General features: G+C 32.5%; 1 protein-coding gene across 2 annotated transcripts in view; it reads left to right on the forward strand.

Annotated features, from left to right (window-relative positions):
• LOC132715607 (protein timeless homolog) overlaps nucleotides 1-17,305 on the forward strand; it is a 40,008-nt gene that overhangs the window by 4,963 nt on the left and 17,740 nt on the right. For both annotated transcript variants that reach the window (XM_060698639.1, XM_060698640.1), the window contains exons 5-19: nucleotides 1,365-1,427; nucleotides 2,058-2,159; nucleotides 3,070-3,110; nucleotides 3,369-3,483; nucleotides 4,117-4,181; nucleotides 4,986-5,054; nucleotides 5,278-5,542; nucleotides 6,024-6,136; nucleotides 6,987-7,091; nucleotides 7,622-7,725; nucleotides 8,352-8,430; nucleotides 8,898-9,037; nucleotides 9,224-9,377; nucleotides 9,883-9,963; nucleotides 10,460-10,557. In XM_060698639.1, the coding sequence (XP_060554622.1) occupies nucleotides 1,365-1,427; nucleotides 2,058-2,159; nucleotides 3,070-3,110; nucleotides 3,369-3,483; nucleotides 4,117-4,181; nucleotides 4,986-5,054; nucleotides 5,278-5,542; nucleotides 6,024-6,136; nucleotides 6,987-7,091; nucleotides 7,622-7,725; nucleotides 8,352-8,430; nucleotides 8,898-9,037; nucleotides 9,224-9,377; nucleotides 9,883-9,963; nucleotides 10,460-10,557 (1,594 nt within the window). The remainder of the gene's footprint in view (nucleotides 1-1,364; nucleotides 1,428-2,057; nucleotides 2,160-3,069; nucleotides 3,111-3,368; nucleotides 3,484-4,116; nucleotides 4,182-4,985; nucleotides 5,055-5,277; nucleotides 5,543-6,023; nucleotides 6,137-6,986; nucleotides 7,092-7,621; nucleotides 7,726-8,351; nucleotides 8,431-8,897; nucleotides 9,038-9,223; nucleotides 9,378-9,882; nucleotides 9,964-10,459; nucleotides 10,558-17,305) is intronic.

Below are 17,305 nucleotides of genomic sequence, written 5' to 3' on the forward strand. Positions count from 1 at the left end.
AAAGGACAACTAAACACTGTAGTGCTTAAGTGACATTTAAATTAAAATAAAAACGATGTGCTCTGGCCTCTACATCTTTACCTTGTAAATAAAAAAATCTAAGAAATACACTATTAATTGCTGATGATTTTAACCAATTTTTTTAATGAGACATATTCAAGAGAAATAAAAATACAAATGACTTATATTTTATTGTCTGTATGCCCACTATGATATAACACGAAGCAATTCTAAATAGCATTCTCAAATGTATAATGTATTATGTTTGAAGTTTATTTGCCTGGATTTATTCTAGAAATATTTCGTTGATAGTTTTTTTTCTATTTACATATCATTTCTTAGAATAAATCGATAAGGACACTGATTTACAAGTTTGACCAGAGTTTTTAGGCATACATTTCATTCTGTATTTAAGTGCTTGAAATCGAAAATCTGAATTATATCAATTTGGGACACAAAATATATTGCTCTACAAATCTCGAACTTGTATGGAAAAATTTTTCTCTGTTATATATTTTGTGTTTTGTTTTTGTTTTGTTTTTTTTTTTTTTTCTAAAAGAAGCCTTAATGTCTCTCCGGTTGCATGTCCGTCGCATTCAGTGCTGCAGCACTTTGATTAGTTGAGTGTTTTCTCCTGCTTCTCTTATAAGGTTGGAACCCATTCTGAATTTTTTTTATCATTTTGATATTCTATATTTAGGTGACAAATACTAAATTTAAAAGGTATACATAAAGAAAGATACAAAGGATTTGGTTCTTCCATAATAATATCAAGATAGTTGCTATGATCTAATTAAAGTTGATGTGATTGAAAATCTAAGATAGTTTTTTTACACTTAATTCAGAATTTAATAAGGCTGGTAAAATCTTAGCAATGTAAGACTAGCTTGAGGTTTACTTTACCATAATATGTATCAGTTTTTTTTTACATAACACTGCATTAAATTCAAAGACTAGTGTGTCTATCCTTCTCTGCCCAGCATGAGGGCTGTCATTGAAAATCACGATATTGATATGTCATAGATATTCAACAATCTATACAATATTGTCGTTATTTGGCTTTCAGTATATCGATAAAACGAATTCCAACAGTGACAGACCTACCCAGCATTGTCATAATACCTGGTTACGGTTTCGCATGCAGCTTCATATTTCATTAAAGAGAGATGGATCAAGACCTTTAACTCTAGCATCGAATTTTACTACATTAATCTAATTTGGCGCTGGCTTGTTATATTTTTTTGCTCTCTATATATTTTGTGCTAATTATAAAATGATTTGATTTGAGGGATCAAGGCAACATTGTGCTTAATTTATCTTGTGAAAGAACAAGGTATATGTTGATTATGTTTTCTATATTTCAGGCTTTTATCAATGAGGAAGTTTTTGCTGTAATAACTGGCAAGCTTGGAGATATGTTAAAATTGGTAATCTTGTTTTTACTTTAAAAACTATAAGTATAATTGTTAAAATAGTATAAATGCCACCACCTATTAAATCAGTAAAAGTTTTGAGAAGGAATGCATTTAGGGGCTGAAAAAATTAAATGACCATACATTGAAGCTTGCAGGGAATACTTACATATATGAATCAATTTAGGATCTGACTATGCATGAGATTGACTTACATATATTTGATAAGGAGGGCTGTTGCTATGGTTGTTATAACTTTGTGAATATTTTTGTATTATTCATGTAACCTTACATGTATTTATGTATAGAAAAGTTGCAATAGAATATTAAGAATAGAAGTATTAAACTAAATTGTATAAATATATACATAGCTGACAACTATGAAAAGTGTGATGTCAAAGATTTATTTTTCTTACTAGTTCCATTCTTATCTTATATACCTATACTAATAGTTAGGCCTGGAATCAATGTTGCCTTAAAATATTGATATCTTTAAAAAAAAAAGTTTTGCAAGCATAGTCATAGATGCAGGCACTTTCAACTTGTAACAGGTTTATAGCAATAACTCTAGTTTGGATTTTGTGGTGTAATATTTTATATATAATCAGATTAAAGTCATAAATGTGTTTAAATGATAAATTTCAGGATTGGGAACACAGACATGAGGAACATAGGTTATTGATAGAGCGTTTACTGATCCTGATCAGGAACATTTTACATGTTCCTACTAACCCTGATGATGAAATGGTAAATATTTTTTGAGTGAGACTAAAAAAAAGTTTGGAGCACCACACTAAATACCGTATTCCGGTATATACCGGACACGGCGCTTGGATGATAAAATGCTAAAATCATGTCTTTTTACCCAACGGAATGAACTTTAAAAGGTCTATTTCATCTTTTCACACTGATTTATGTACGATAATGAATGAAAAATTTAAAAATCGACAAAAAAACGATATTTGTCTATTTTTCTGATAATGATTTCTGCAAGCGTCTAGAAGTACTGCTCCAATCCTGTATTGAGTTAAATCCAATATTTTTAAATATTGGCAATTTCTCTTTAAATACTAGTGTTACTAGTACGCTTGACTCGGTTCACCACCATCAAATTTGTAATGTAAATAGATAGTATTATGGAAATCATGCATGTTATTTTGATTTAACCTTAGCTCACAAAGCTCCCACATTTTCCTTTACAGTTTAATTAAATGATTTAAATAGTATTATGCCAAGATATAGAAGAAATTAGGTGTTGCTGTATTTATGGTAGTCCCAAAAAGCATGAAATTTTACTGTCCAAGGCTTAAGGTAGAAGATTAATGTAATGCATGCATCACCTGTGATTTGCTAAGTACATGTAAAGCATTATAGATCAGAAAAAGGTTAAATATGAGCCACGTCACAACGAAACCAACATAATGGGTTTGCGACCAGCATGGATCCAGACCAGCCTGCGCATCCCTGCAGTCTGATCAGGATCCATACTGTTCGCTTCCAGTTTCTTTACTTTGAGTAGGGTTGGTAAGCGAACAGCATGGATCCTGATCAGACTGTGCGGATGCGCAGGCTGGCCTGGATCCATGCTGGTCGCAAACGCACTGTTGGTTTTGTCATGACGCGGCTCATATAAGTTGATAATTGTTTTATATTACAGAGAACAGATGATGATGCTAGTGTTCATGATCAAGTTCTTTGGTAAGCTTTCACTTGCCACAATGATTTTCTTATATTTTGTTCTTATAAATTTTAGTCTTAATCAAATGAAAACACCTATAATACATGTAAATATACTTTAAATGGGTTACATTTTGTTTGAAGAAAAGTTAAATTTTTGTTTGAAGTACTTATTTATTTTTACATCAGGAATAATTTTTTACATAATTTTAATTTGTTCATAACCCTGATACGGTATTGGTCCTATTGACAGATATGTGTACTTTTGTTTTCCTCTAGGGCTCTACATGTTAGTGGATTAGAAGACATTTTATTATATATTGGAAGTTCTGAGGAGGAAAGGAATTTGTCCATGCACATACTTGAAATTGTCTCCCTTATGTTCAGAGAACAGGTAAGAAATGTTATTTATTGTTTTAGTATTTAGCTCACCTGACCACAAGGTCCTTCAGGTGAGCTATTGTGGCCAGATTTTATGTTATTAATTTGTTTATCAACGTAGAACAACTTGAACTAATTCCTTTTCAGGACCAACCAAATTAAAATTGTTTTGGTTTGTGGTACAAAGAGGTTTGTCCTCTTACCTTGTTTCACTCGGGTCGTTGATTGAGGGTCATTATAGTTTGAAGATTGTTAAAGCTAATGCCCTGACCTAAGGGCTATCACTGTAAAGAAAAACATGTCAGAAACTACAAGAAAAAAAGCTTGAAAGCATGTTGCATTGTCTGATGCTCCTCTACAAAGATTGAAAATATGTCACTTTGATCAAAGTTTGCCCCCATTGACCATTTATTTCGTGTCAAGCAAAGAGACTTGCTTACATTTTTGTAATTATCTAGATGACTCAAAAAGTCACACAAAGTTTTTTTGAAAATGGTTTATCCTGTTTCTATCCATCAGAATTTAAAAATGTCTTTAGTTCACTGTATTTTGATTTGTTTGATGACAAAACTTCTTTGACTGGATAGATAGGAGAAAAGCAGCTGAAGTTGTACAGTAGATAAAATGTTGAATTGACTTATTTCAGGATGCTGATACACTGGCTGCAGCAGGAGTACAAAAATCAGAAAGTGAGAAAGTCAAGGATGAAAGGTATTCATATATAACTATGGAAACTGATTTTATAAACATGGTCCTAAAATCTGGCTGCAACTTGGCATTTACTACAGATTTAAGAATATCCTCTCATGAATTGTATTTTAATTGTTGATACCAGAGTGTATCATTATGTAATGCTTTGTTCTTTAAAAACACAAAACACAAGGTTTGGCAAGTAAAGGGTGTTGCTTACAGAAGTAACAGTTTGCTAATTAGTGGTTGCTGATCATGTTCAGCCAAACACATTAAAAGTATAGTGGTATTAGGACTTAAGGAATTCAAAGTTGTCATGATTGCTTGATACTTTGATAAATACATGTATATGAAAGAAGGGTAATCACATTTTACCTGTCTGTCTAAGGGTTTTAGTACCAACAAAAAAGTTAATTCCTTGTCTATCCTTATAACATTTATTTAATTTTATGATCATTGATTCGTTATAACAATATCCTGCCTTACAAAGAGATGTCTATGAATGGGTAAAAGTTGTTGACTTCAGACTGCTTGTCCTACACTGCTTTTGGTTCAAATGCAACCAGGAACTTTAGTTTCTTTTATGTTAGAAAACTATCCAGCAAACTTATGGAACTTTAATATTTCTATACCAGTGCCCACTTGTGCCTGAAATATTTCATTCAGGGCCTCCATTATTGTGACTTAAAACCAAACCAGTTTATCATTTTTTACTATATTTGTCCTTCAAAACATTCTGAATTCCTATAGAAATGTAACATTTGAGAAGTTTCTAGTACAGGTTAGTTAGTACTGGATAGTTTTAAGTGCATTTTATATTTTCAGAGAATTACAAATGGTGAGAGAACAAGAAAAGTTGCAAAAGAAGGCCAACCAGATGAAATTCAGTTCAAGGTATATATTATTGGAAAAGTCTTGTTTAGGTATTAGTTATATCACTCAAGCATTAAAGACTCATCATGATTTCACATATTTTTTGGTTTATGTCTCCACTGTGTATAACCCTCCCAACCCCCAACCCCCCAAAAAACAAACCTGCAAGCTTTTATAGAAAATAAAATATTAGCATTATTTGGGCTTAATGACTACTATTATACAAGGGTTTAATCTCTTTCAGACACTCGCGTTTTGGTGGGACTTTTGTTGTCAAAAATTTCAAGTCAATCAGTGATAATGACCTGATTTACCACAAATCACATGGAGATGTATCAAGAATTAATCTGGACACAAACAAGAAACCGAAAAAGAAGGCAAAGAATCGTAAGCCTATAATTGATAGAGATGTGAAGAGAAGGTCTACATTAAGCATACGTCTGGGATTAAAGGAGTTCTGCATACAGTTCTTAGAAAATTGCTACAATCCATTGATGTATGCTGTCAAGGTAAGGATACTAATATGGGAACTCTGCATTAAGTTTTACCACAATAATATGCATTTGTTTTCACTGGTTGAGATAGTCACTAACTGCAATTTACTGACATATTTATCATACTGGTACTATTTGGTTAGTAGTCTCAGTTGAGACTTGTATGTGAGGAGCTAATCATCATGCAACCTCTGCAATTCAACACATTTTCTGATTGTTGCTGAGGGATGTTGCTCTAAACAAGTTAAGTTTATTATTTTCTTACTTCCTATGCTGTTGTTGTAAATAGATTATGCAGGTCTACAGAGAGCTCCAGTGTAAAGATTGATTTGTATCTAGCTAGCTTACAGAAGTAAGTACCAATGGAATAATATTCATCCATCCATCTTTGGTCTTCCTCTATCAGCAGAAGCTGAAAAGTTTTAATGACCTTGTCAGATTTATTTAAACTCTAACTAACCGCTAAGAAAACATATTTTACAATTTTATTATATAGGACATTCTGAATCGTGAGAAGTCACAAGAACATGATGAGACGTATTATCTCTGGGCAATGAGATTCTTCATGGAGTTTTGTAGACTACACAGTGGTCAGGTTGATCTTGTCAGGTAAACATTTATATTTTAACTTTCTGCCATCATCTGGTATTTCTATATCTCATCACCATTTTACAGGACCGGCAAAATCTGATTTTAACTTGTCCCGTTTTATCTAAGGCATTTCTTAACTTGTCCATATGATATTTATAAAGTCTATTCTTGAAAAAATTCTCTTGTCTGTACAGGCTGTGGGACAACCTGGGCAATACATCTCTGTACTCCCACTACAACCATCACCCAACCTAATTATTTGAAGGGGTTATTATTCAACAGGCACATTGTGGTCAGTTTCATGTGGGTCAGTTGCATTTTAACTTCAGATTGAAACCTTGACTGAAGTGTTTGTCATGAAGCCCAGTTTTGCATATTGCTTTCATCATTCCATTAGATTAAAACTTGGAGTTACGGCCCTTTGAATGTAGCAGTGCCTGTCTGCCATTCTCTTTCCACATGTACTTATCAGTTTTAAATGAAATTTTCACTGAAGTGTTTGCCATCAATTCTTGCTTTGTATATCGTTTTTGCATGCTTTATTTTTAATTTAAATATTTGCAGTTATGGTCCTTTGAATTTTCATGTGTATCTTGCACCTATGGTATTGTTTTCAACCTTCTCATTCAGAGAAATCTCAATAAAGGAATCATAACTGAATGGTTTTCCTTCAAAATTTACTGTGTTACTTATTCAATATTGCCCTTGGCCAGAACATATTTAATTAGATTTATGTATGCCAAACCTAACAGTTTGTGGGCATGTCAAATTACAGTCACATCTCCTGTGGTATAGATCAACTGAGTTGATTCTGATATAATCACTATTGTCTAACACTTTATTTGAAAGGTGTTATGTTATATTTCAGTGAGACGATGTCAGTTCAGGCATTCCACTATATCCAGGTACAACTGTTCCAGTATTATGAGATGCAGCAAATGGAGAAGAAAGAAGCTATTGTATGGGGAAAAAGGTAATTTCAGGTGTCATTCTTTCCCAGAAAACAGATTTGTTGTAATGACCAGTACATAGACATCTAACATGCATGTAGTCTGACCAGACGATACACTATTGGCAGCTTATCATTTATTCTTCGATATCCATGGTTAAAAAATGAGTTATTTTAATTAAGAGTTAAAGAGGTGTTGTAAAAATACAGTTGATCCTTGACTAAAGGACCTGGTATGATAAACAGAAGCTAGATTTACCTTTTTTATCTGTCCACAGTAAGGAAAGAAGTGTGTTTTATGTAAATTTGGTTGAAAAATTGTATAAAGAATGGGCAATAATTATTGTTGTAAAATACATAAACCTTCCATAGATGTCCTAATAAGTTTTATACTCTTCTGTCATATTTCCATATATGGAAAGCATATATAAAAGTATCTACAGCTCTTTTTTAATAAAAGTTTTTTACTCATCTTTCCATATAAGGAAAGATTATTAAAAAAAAGTATTAAGTTGTATATTTGAAGTAAAATGCCTACATATTGTGTGTTCCAGAACTCATCTTGCTCTGAAGGCGTACCAGGAGTTATTGTTAACACTGGATTCTATGGACCGGTCGGGAAATTCCACTTTAATGGAGAGCTCTAAAGTCATTAAGAGTGAGTACTGTTTGTACTGGAACTATATTGTTGAAGTATATTTTTTTAATTTGATGAGTAAAACATTAATCATTGAGGTTAATGAACATTAACCATAATGCACAAAGGAACACTAGAGGTCTCCCTTCACCAGTATAGCTGGAAAGTTGCCATTACAATGTTGGTGCAGCATAAAATCAGAATAAACTAATACACTGTTTTCTGTTTGATTTTGTAGCTAATTGGTGTAATTTTATTAATTTCTTGGTGAGATTTGTAATAAATCATTGAATTTGTAAGATGACTTTTTCTATAGTAGAGTAATACCTTAATGCGACTCTTACAAATTATGGTACGATAAGTTACACTGAAGGTTAGTCTTGTAAAAGAAGTGCCTCTATGAAAGTATGATTACTTATAACTATTATTTGTTGTAATAGTGTGATTAATAGAATATTGCATTCATATAGTTTTATTACTAATTTTATTGAACTTTTTGAATCTGAATGAAAACCAGTTATGCTGGTTAGGGACTGGCATTATAAATTTAATTTAAATGTGATCAATAAATTCAGTACAGAACCTACAGTCATTCAATATTCTCTCTAAATGTGATATCATGTAATAACTAATATATATTGATACAGGTAACATATTCTACACAATGGAATTCCGAGATATATTCCTAACATTACTGCGGCACTTTGATCAGAGCAGACAATCAAGGTAAGTGTAGTTAATGTAGCTGTTAGTGTGCTAGAGGTGATAGTTACTTGACCTTTCCTTACTTGACCTTTCCTCTAGTTTTGAGTCTGGCCAGTCTGTTCTGTGATTCTACTCACATGCCCCTTCATGCCTGAAATAATGCACAGAGAACCACCTTAGGTCTTCCTCCATCAGTAAAGCAGCAAAGCTGGAAGGTTGCCTTGTGACCTATACTGTGCTGATGCATCATAAAACCTTATTTAAAAAAATTGTTCATTCTGACCAAACTCTACTGGCAATTTTAGAATTTTTATTCAGAATTTATTTAGATTTTAATTAATTCCAAATTCAAAGCAAGGCAAATTCATTTTTTTCAAACTTTCACAATTTTCTATGCACTGACATATGTTAGAATACACGTTAGTAGACTTAGTGCTGGGGTAGCTGATATTTCCCCATATAACTTGAACCATGTTTTATATACATAGGTCATATTTGAAAGATCTTATAGAAACTACACACTTGTTCCTGAAAATGCTGGAAAACTTCTCTAAAAGGACAGGTCATCTTGTTGTACAGAAGAAAAAGAAAAAAGTGGTTGGAAGAAAGAAAAAACCTAGGAAAACAGGTACTTCACTCCCTTTTTTTCAGGGACTTACTTCAATGTTTCAAACAATATACATATATTGAATATACTTTTTCATTGTACACAAGGCATATGGCAAGGTTCATGCTTTTTCTCCAGTTTGTTCAAAGTGAATTCTACCACAGAATGACTGCTCTAAATAAAACATTTGCTTATATTTCTCCAAAGGTCAAGGTCATGTTGAACCAAGTGAGCAAGAGTTAGAGGATTTATGGGACGACATTTCAAGTGAATTATCGGCCATATTCCAGGGTCGCAGTGATATTCCCGACGACATTGCTCCTTTTGATGCTGCATCAGAAATAGACGTTGATCAACAAAGGTATTTACTAATGCATTTTATTATCTTAATAAGAAATATATCTGCTTCAGTATTAACACACATTATAACATACCTGTGTAATTTTATGACTCAGTAAAGTTAGTTTTGCACGGTCGTGTATATATTTTATGGTGACATCATTTGCTTTATATAGACATAGCATTAAAAATGGCCCTTTTTCACTTCAAATGGTCTATATTTTTGGTATTTGATAAAAGAATATTTAATTTGTGTAAGTTCATTACTGAATTTATTGAATTGGTCGATTAAAATAATATTATGCTCGCCAGAGACTCGCATAATTTTTGATATTCGACTTGTTCAATAAATTCAGTATTAAACTTACACTCATTCAATATCCTTTATTTCTGTCCAATTAACTGACTAAGGTCAAAGAAGATTTAAGAATATTTCATTAAAGGATAAGTTTGTTTGGATAAAACTCTTCCAACTGCTTGATTTTGTATGTAGTGTGCTATTTTTCAATTGGTGTTAACAATTTTAGGGTTGATGCAATGATTCAGATCCAGAACTGTATGAGAGAGAAGAAGGCAGGGGAAGCAGTAGCTATCTTCAGGGCAGCAAGGTACACTATGATTAATTTGATTATCTCCCTTGCTTTTAGTTTTGAGGTTATCAATTAAATGTAAAAATTGTGAATAGGACTGTCTTGAAGCTTTAGATAAAGATAGATATGTGTAGCAAGTAGAAGGGCAGTTTTGGCCAGTCTTTTTTTTCTTTGATGAATAAATGTGTTTGGGTATTTTATCCCTAATCACCATTTGTTCAAATCCCCTCAGGAATTTCGGATTTTGGTGGTGAGGAAATTATCAAGGTAGAAAATGGAAGGTTGGTAGCTCTGCTCAGGTATACACTTGTGCCTTAAACTATGCATCAAGATGGGGGGGGGGGTGCATAAGGAAATCCTTCACCGGTAAAGCTGAAAAATTGCCATATGACCTTAAAATGTTGGTATGACTTTATACCCAACAAAGCGAACAAACAAAATCTGTTGTAGTTTATGTTATAATTAACAAATCATACTGTATTGAATGGACATATCATAATTTATGACATTTCAGGGAGGTATGGCCTGATCGTAATGAATTTGGTTCAGCAGATATTGCCCCAGAAGATGAATTCATGGCTTTGAGAGAAATTTTCATGACAAATTTACCAAGTAAGTAGTTATGATATGTGAATAAGCTTAAATTCTTCAATTGCTTATATAAGCTGATGTCATGCTTTGGATTGAGCACTAAGGATTGGTCAGTTGCTCATTGTCCACAAGGACTTAAACACTCCAAACATCACAGATTTGATATGATCATCTACCTTTAACAGATTGTTTTAATGATATGTTAGATAATGTTAAGCATTTGAAACTTGGTTACCTGATCAAATCAGTGATTATACTATAATTATATTCATGGGTATTTAGGAACAGTTTGTGTATAATACATGATATGAATAATAAAAATACCTTGTGATTGTATAATAATCTTACACATGCTGAAATATCTGTCAGAAATGTAATTGCAAGTATGTGATCCATTTTCTTGCATATTACCTGTTAAATATACCAGTAGTTCTGAAAAAAATACCAAAAGCTGAACACTACTCCATTATGGTAGCACCTGAATTTGTAACTAATTCAAAACAGTTGGAAAATGTCATCTTCGACAGATTACTCATTTATGGGGATATCAGACTGATTTCATTTAAAACATGAAGAGGTATATCATTGTAAACATTTGAAAATCTTGTCCGATATGCAGAAAATATAGATATTCATATATTGTAAAATAGGTGATACAAAAAAACAATGTTACAAATAACACATTCTTTATTGGTCTACTGTAATCTATTCACACCTTTTACTACATAAATTTATATACAAAAATGAAAACTATAAAGTATGAAGAAATGATGTCTATAACAAAATAAATGAAAATATGACTAGTATTAGATATGCATAAAATAGCATATATATCCAGCAAATACAATGTTTATATTTTATGTTAAATTATTATTTCTACAATTCATAGGGTATAATACATTAAATGTTTATACAGTGTAACCTCTGTATAGCAATAACCTCTACTCAACAAACAGTATCAGTCCTTCCCAGAGTAAGACTTTACAATAAAGTAAACCTCTCTACAGCAATACCTCTTAGCTCCCACCAATATGTTTGTATCTCAGAGGGTGTTTCTCTGTAGAGGTTACATCATCAAATGACAGCAAGTTAAAATAGTATTATGTTGTTAAAGCATTTACAGATAAAGTATGAGTGAAAAGGGGGTTTCTTGTTATTACAAAAATTGTGTAAAGAGACATGCTCATTCTTTAGCTGTCAAAATAAATAGGTAGTATACTGTGCTCCTCTTAGTTTGCGGTACTTAACGATTTGAAACATGAAATAAAGTAACAAATGAAACTTATGGTACAAAAGTTATCAGAAACTGGAGCATATAGGTATTTTCTGCTGTATGACACAAAGAAACAACAATATATTCAGTCATAGTCAATTTTAATTGACCAAACATAGACCGTATGTCGGCCATTTTGAAAACAGTATGTCATCATTTAAATCCCGGTAATAGTGTTACATTTCAGTTTTTTCAACAAACAAGAACATTTAGAAAATGATGATTGTTTCAGACGTATGCACAAACTTAATGGACTATTGTTGCTTTTTGCAGAAATTTGTAAAATGTTGTTCTGTTTTACGTAAAAATCTAGAGATTTGAAATATTTTGCACAAAAACTTTGTTGTTTAGGTGTATGAATAAAATAAGTCAATTCTGGCCAATTTTTACACTGGTCACATGAAAATATGCCATTACCGTGAAATAAGTGATGACGCGGAATTAGTGATGTTGAGTATATATTTCAAAAGATTGGCTATTATAATGGTATTTGACCAATAAAATATTTGATGAAAAATATTACGTTGTCAATTCAGTTTTAACTTATCAAGCATTTACATGTTGTACTTTTTCATATATGTTTTTTATCTTGCTATATAAACATTGTTATCTTTACATGATGAACATTTGTTATTTACAAATTAATTTACAAATAATATTGTGTACAGAAAAAAAGCTATTTTGAAATCATCTACATCAACTGCTTGAAACTTATTAGGCTTTGTGTAGATAATGTAAATGCACAAAAAATACAGACTTAAATCTCATCAGCAACCTATACAACTGATTATATACCATGTTAAAGAAATAACACCACATTAAAAGTTTTCACTACTTATTACTTTACATTATCCAAGTATTAGCAGTTACTTACAACTAAAATGACATTTGAGCACTTTGCCCTGTGTAAAAATTGAATATCAGTACAATTTCTATAGCACACTTGTATTGGTAGAGTTCTTATTAAAGACATTATGCCTTTGATATTCATATTGCAATAGTTCACACTCTAAGATGCTATCCTACAATACCTATCACCTGCTATATTTGTGTAATGAATATGTACGGACATACGGACTGGCCTGGCTCTATTATGTTGGCAAAGGCTCATCATTTCTAGTTGTAACAGATGCAGTGTTAATAACTAAACAGTCTTGCGATGATTTGAATTTTTTTTATAAGTGTACAATATCTATTCTTATGAAAAAACTTTGCATTTTTTTTGTGCGAGATGTCTATGACACATATTCACATGCAGTAAAAGTTTACGCATCTACATCCAATATATAGACTTTCATGTCCGTGTCTGTTTGATTTGTTATATCCTCACTGGCACGAGATGTTGTTGACCCCCTCTCAGCACGTGACATTTTCCTGTGAACTTTTGGTTCAGTTCTGCCATTTGTCTCCGCAATAAAGACATAATCCTGACCTTCACTTTGATGACGACTTATCTCCATTGCAGTATTTCTCTTCCTTTGCCATAGTTTATAGATAAGAAAAGCACCTAACAGCATTACAGCAATCACTGCAGTAGCCATACCAACAGCTATTCCAACAGTTTTCAGACTTGATGAACGACCCCCATTCTTTGTTTTCGGTTGTTTGTGTTCATTGTCTATGCTGTTGTTGTTGTTGTTGTCATGGCTGTCAGTTGTAGCATTCTTTTCTTGTGTTTGTTCCTCCTTTGATTGTATTGTTGTTGTTATATCACCAATTGTGGTCTGTGGTGTTGTTTGTGTATTGTGTAACAGTTGCTTAGTTGATGTTGGTAAATCACTAGTAACAGGCAGATTGGCAGATATACCTTTGATAGTAGATCCATCCATATAGTCATAGTGATAGAAGGGGTCATCATAGTCAATGCCATGATAGTAGTCTATTGGTGGTGTAGTTACTTCAAAATATGCATCATAATCAATGGTGTGATTTGGGACCAAAGTTGATGCACGATCTGTAATGGAACTGTCATTACTATGGGGATCAGTCTTCTCATAGAACTGCCATATTTTTATATCTTGAACTCTTTCACCTTGAAGATGGTGTGGTAGGAAACAACGTACATGATCAAACTTGTGGAATTTTTCTGGTTCAATACTATGCCATGTTCGCAACCATAACAGATTAGCATCGCAATGGAATTTGTTTCCTTTTAATGACAGTTTTTTAATGTTTGGCAGGTATGTTGCTATGTCAGAACTCAGTGATTCAAGTCCATTGTCTTCAAGATTCAACTTTGTTATTGTTTTGATCTTTTTTCTTTCAATGATAAGATTGGTAATGAAAAGTTCTGCTAATGTTGGACTCTCCTGAAGCACAAGTTCTTCCAGGTTTGGTAAATTACGGAAAATATTCCCGTGTACTTGATCCTTTGAGATGTGAACAAACGACATTTCCAGTTTTGTCAGTGAATTCAAATGGGAGAAGCAGTCTTGATAGATGGCTGTCAACGTTAGACGATTTAGATTTAAGTATTCCAGCCCAATAGCGTATTTAAATGTGTTATCTTGTAAAACAGACAGTTTATTTCTTTCAAGATTTAGTTCTATAATTGACTCTAAATTAAGGAAGACGTTTGCTTGGATTGAGGTGATGTTGTTGATACGAAGAGACAGAACGTTTAATCGAGTACCATTCTGAAACATGTTTGAAGGAATAGAGTTGATTCTATTGTTGTCAAGATGAATGCTTTTGATATTGGCGGGAAATGGACCTGGCACTTTCTCGAGATGATTAACAAACAGGAAAAGGTCAGAGAGGGATGTCATGTCCTGGAACGATCCCGGTTCAATGTGAACTGCACCATTGTTCTCTAAAATCAATGCATTTAAATGGCTATATATCTGTGTATCTGACCTTGAAATTCTTTGTATTTTGTTTTTCGTTAGTTTAAGATATTTCAATGATGAAGGAAGGTCATTAGGAAATGTTGATAAGTTACAAGCTGTTAGATTTAAATACTGAAGCGTCATGTCGGTAGGAAAAAGATTGGCAACTGATGTTAGAGGGTTAGCACCAATTTCTAGAAGCATCAACATTTTCATATTCCGGAATGCTTGTGGATGAATGTATTTAATTTTGTTGTTGTTAAGTTCAAGATGATGAAGGTGACTCAGATCTTTAAACGTGTCTGCAGAGATAACGCAATTTGATTATCCATTAAACTGAGTCTTTCCAAATGTCCTAGACCATCAAAAAGCCCATCGACTGAACCTAACAAGTTATCTCCAAGCCGAAGCTGCTTCAGTTTTGTTAGGTTGCTAAAGATGCCGTATGGTAGAGATGTTAAATTATTTCCTTTCAGTGAAATTGTTCTAAGGAATTTCAGTTTGGTGAAAGCATATTGATCAACGTCTGTAATTCCACTGTTTTCCGCATTTAATTCATGAAGATGATGCGCTCTACTGAATGTAGATGTATTCAGTGTATCAATGTTGGCATTTTGAATATTGATTACAGTAGTGTCTACTTGTAAATTGTTAAGGAACTCACTGATGTTCGGTCCCGAACATGTCAAAATTGTTGCAGTATAGTCACAACCAGGTGTTATACAGCTTATGTAAGATAAATAGCAAACTAATATCCAACAGTTACACAGAATATTTCCAGAAAACATTGTCATCTTTTTAAAAATCCTTTTCCACTGAATTGTCTTTTATGGTATAAATGCCCATTACCTAATGAAAAGCTTTGATATAATTGCTTTAGTTGGAACAAAAGCTATTGTCTCAAACAGGAATAATCTGGATGTAAAACACACCAGCATACTTGAAGGGAAATGTTACTTCCGAACTACTTAATTTGTTCTTATACATGTCAGATCTAAGAAAGGATGTAAACTCTGTGTTGTAAAGTGTTTTTTTAGCCTCTTGAAACAATTTCATATAATAAATAAATGAAAAGAATGAAAAGATTGCTTAACTGATTCTGTGATTTATGATTGATGATTTTAAGTTTGAAAATGATAAAATATCCCTCAGTTAAATCAGTTACTGTTTTGACAAATTTTTTAGTATCTAATAAAGAAATATGTTTGTTTGGTTCATATTTCAGTAAACCAACCTTTCCTATCCCCCCCCAACCCCCAAAGAGGTTTAAACCAAGGTGGTTCACTCCCTAATTTCATAAGAAAATACTACTAGTATATTATTTATGGTTAACTACAATGTATTCTTTTAGTTGTACACCTGTCATTTGTTTCTTTTAGGTTTTAAAATTAAAGCTGTATAACTTAGTTTAAAAAGTGTTTTATTTCAAAACTGATCATGACTGAATTATTCTTTGATATTTACAAGTTTGACCAGCTTTTTTCAATTTTGAAATTATTTCAAATTGAAGTAAAACAATCTATGGTTTTCTTTAATCTATGAAAATTATATTATTTATTTGACTTATTCCTTTGATTAATACCACACTTGTCATCAAAATACTTCTATACCATTAGACAAAATGCATGACATAAACAAAAAGCAAGGGCTGATAAATCAAACTGTTTCTGCCTCTTTGTTTAATTTTGAAATCTATTTAATGTTTAATGTTAAAGTCATTTGGAAACATTGCAAGAATGGCCATGCCTTTGGTAAAATTGCAAGAATGGCCATGCCTTTGGTAAAATTGCAAGTGTCATGGTTCAGAACTGTTCACTATTTAAGGGAGATGATGTGTAAGCAGCTGGATAGCTCAGGTGGTAGAGCCAGGGTACGGTATTGCAAGGGTCCCGGGTTTGAGTCCCTTAAGGGTCAAAAACGGTTTTTCACAGGGTCACTCGTCAGTCCTGTTACATTGACTTCTAAAAAACCTCCTTATCTAAAACAACATCTGAAACAACAAGGCCCCGAGCTATGATATTTGGTATACTGTAAAACATTGAGGTTATCTACATATTTTGATAAGGTCATAATTGGCCCGACCATTGGGCCATATAGTTTATGTACACTTATTTAGGAAAACTCATTTTAATATTGTAAGAAGCTTTATGTCCTGACTGTATCTTACAGTAACGGCCTGTATTATTATCTGGTGGACTTTTACAAAATTTATATTAATGGTGTCACTGGTTTAACATGGCCCAATCCCCAGTATCTCCTATTTTGCTTAGATTATTACTGAAAAAAAAAACACATTTGATTAATTGAATCTTCTTTCCCTCAGAAATGCGGAAAATATGTGAATAATTATGCTTAACCTAATAAGATATTAATCTATTGGTGTTAATTAATAATATCCTGTATTTGAACTATGAAGTTTTTGTGTTACATAATTAAAGTTTGAGCAACTACATGTCATTTGTGAACAAGGAAACCAAGTATGTATATCATGTGACCACAAGCAAAGTCATGCAAATATTATAAATATAGAGCTAGTCTCTGATTAAATACTTACAGAAACTTGAAATAAAAAATGAAAAAAATACTGTTACAGGAAGTACGTACTTACACTGGTACTAATTGATACAAAATGTTTGCCCTTGTTATATCCCACACTTGTGATTTACAT

This window comes from Ruditapes philippinarum, unplaced genomic scaffold (assembly GCF_026571515.1).
Source record: "Ruditapes philippinarum isolate M1 unplaced genomic scaffold, ASM2657151v2 ctg1115_1_1_1_1, whole genome shotgun sequence".
NCBI classification, from domain to species: Eukaryota; Metazoa; Mollusca; class Bivalvia; order Venerida; family Veneridae; genus Ruditapes; species Ruditapes philippinarum.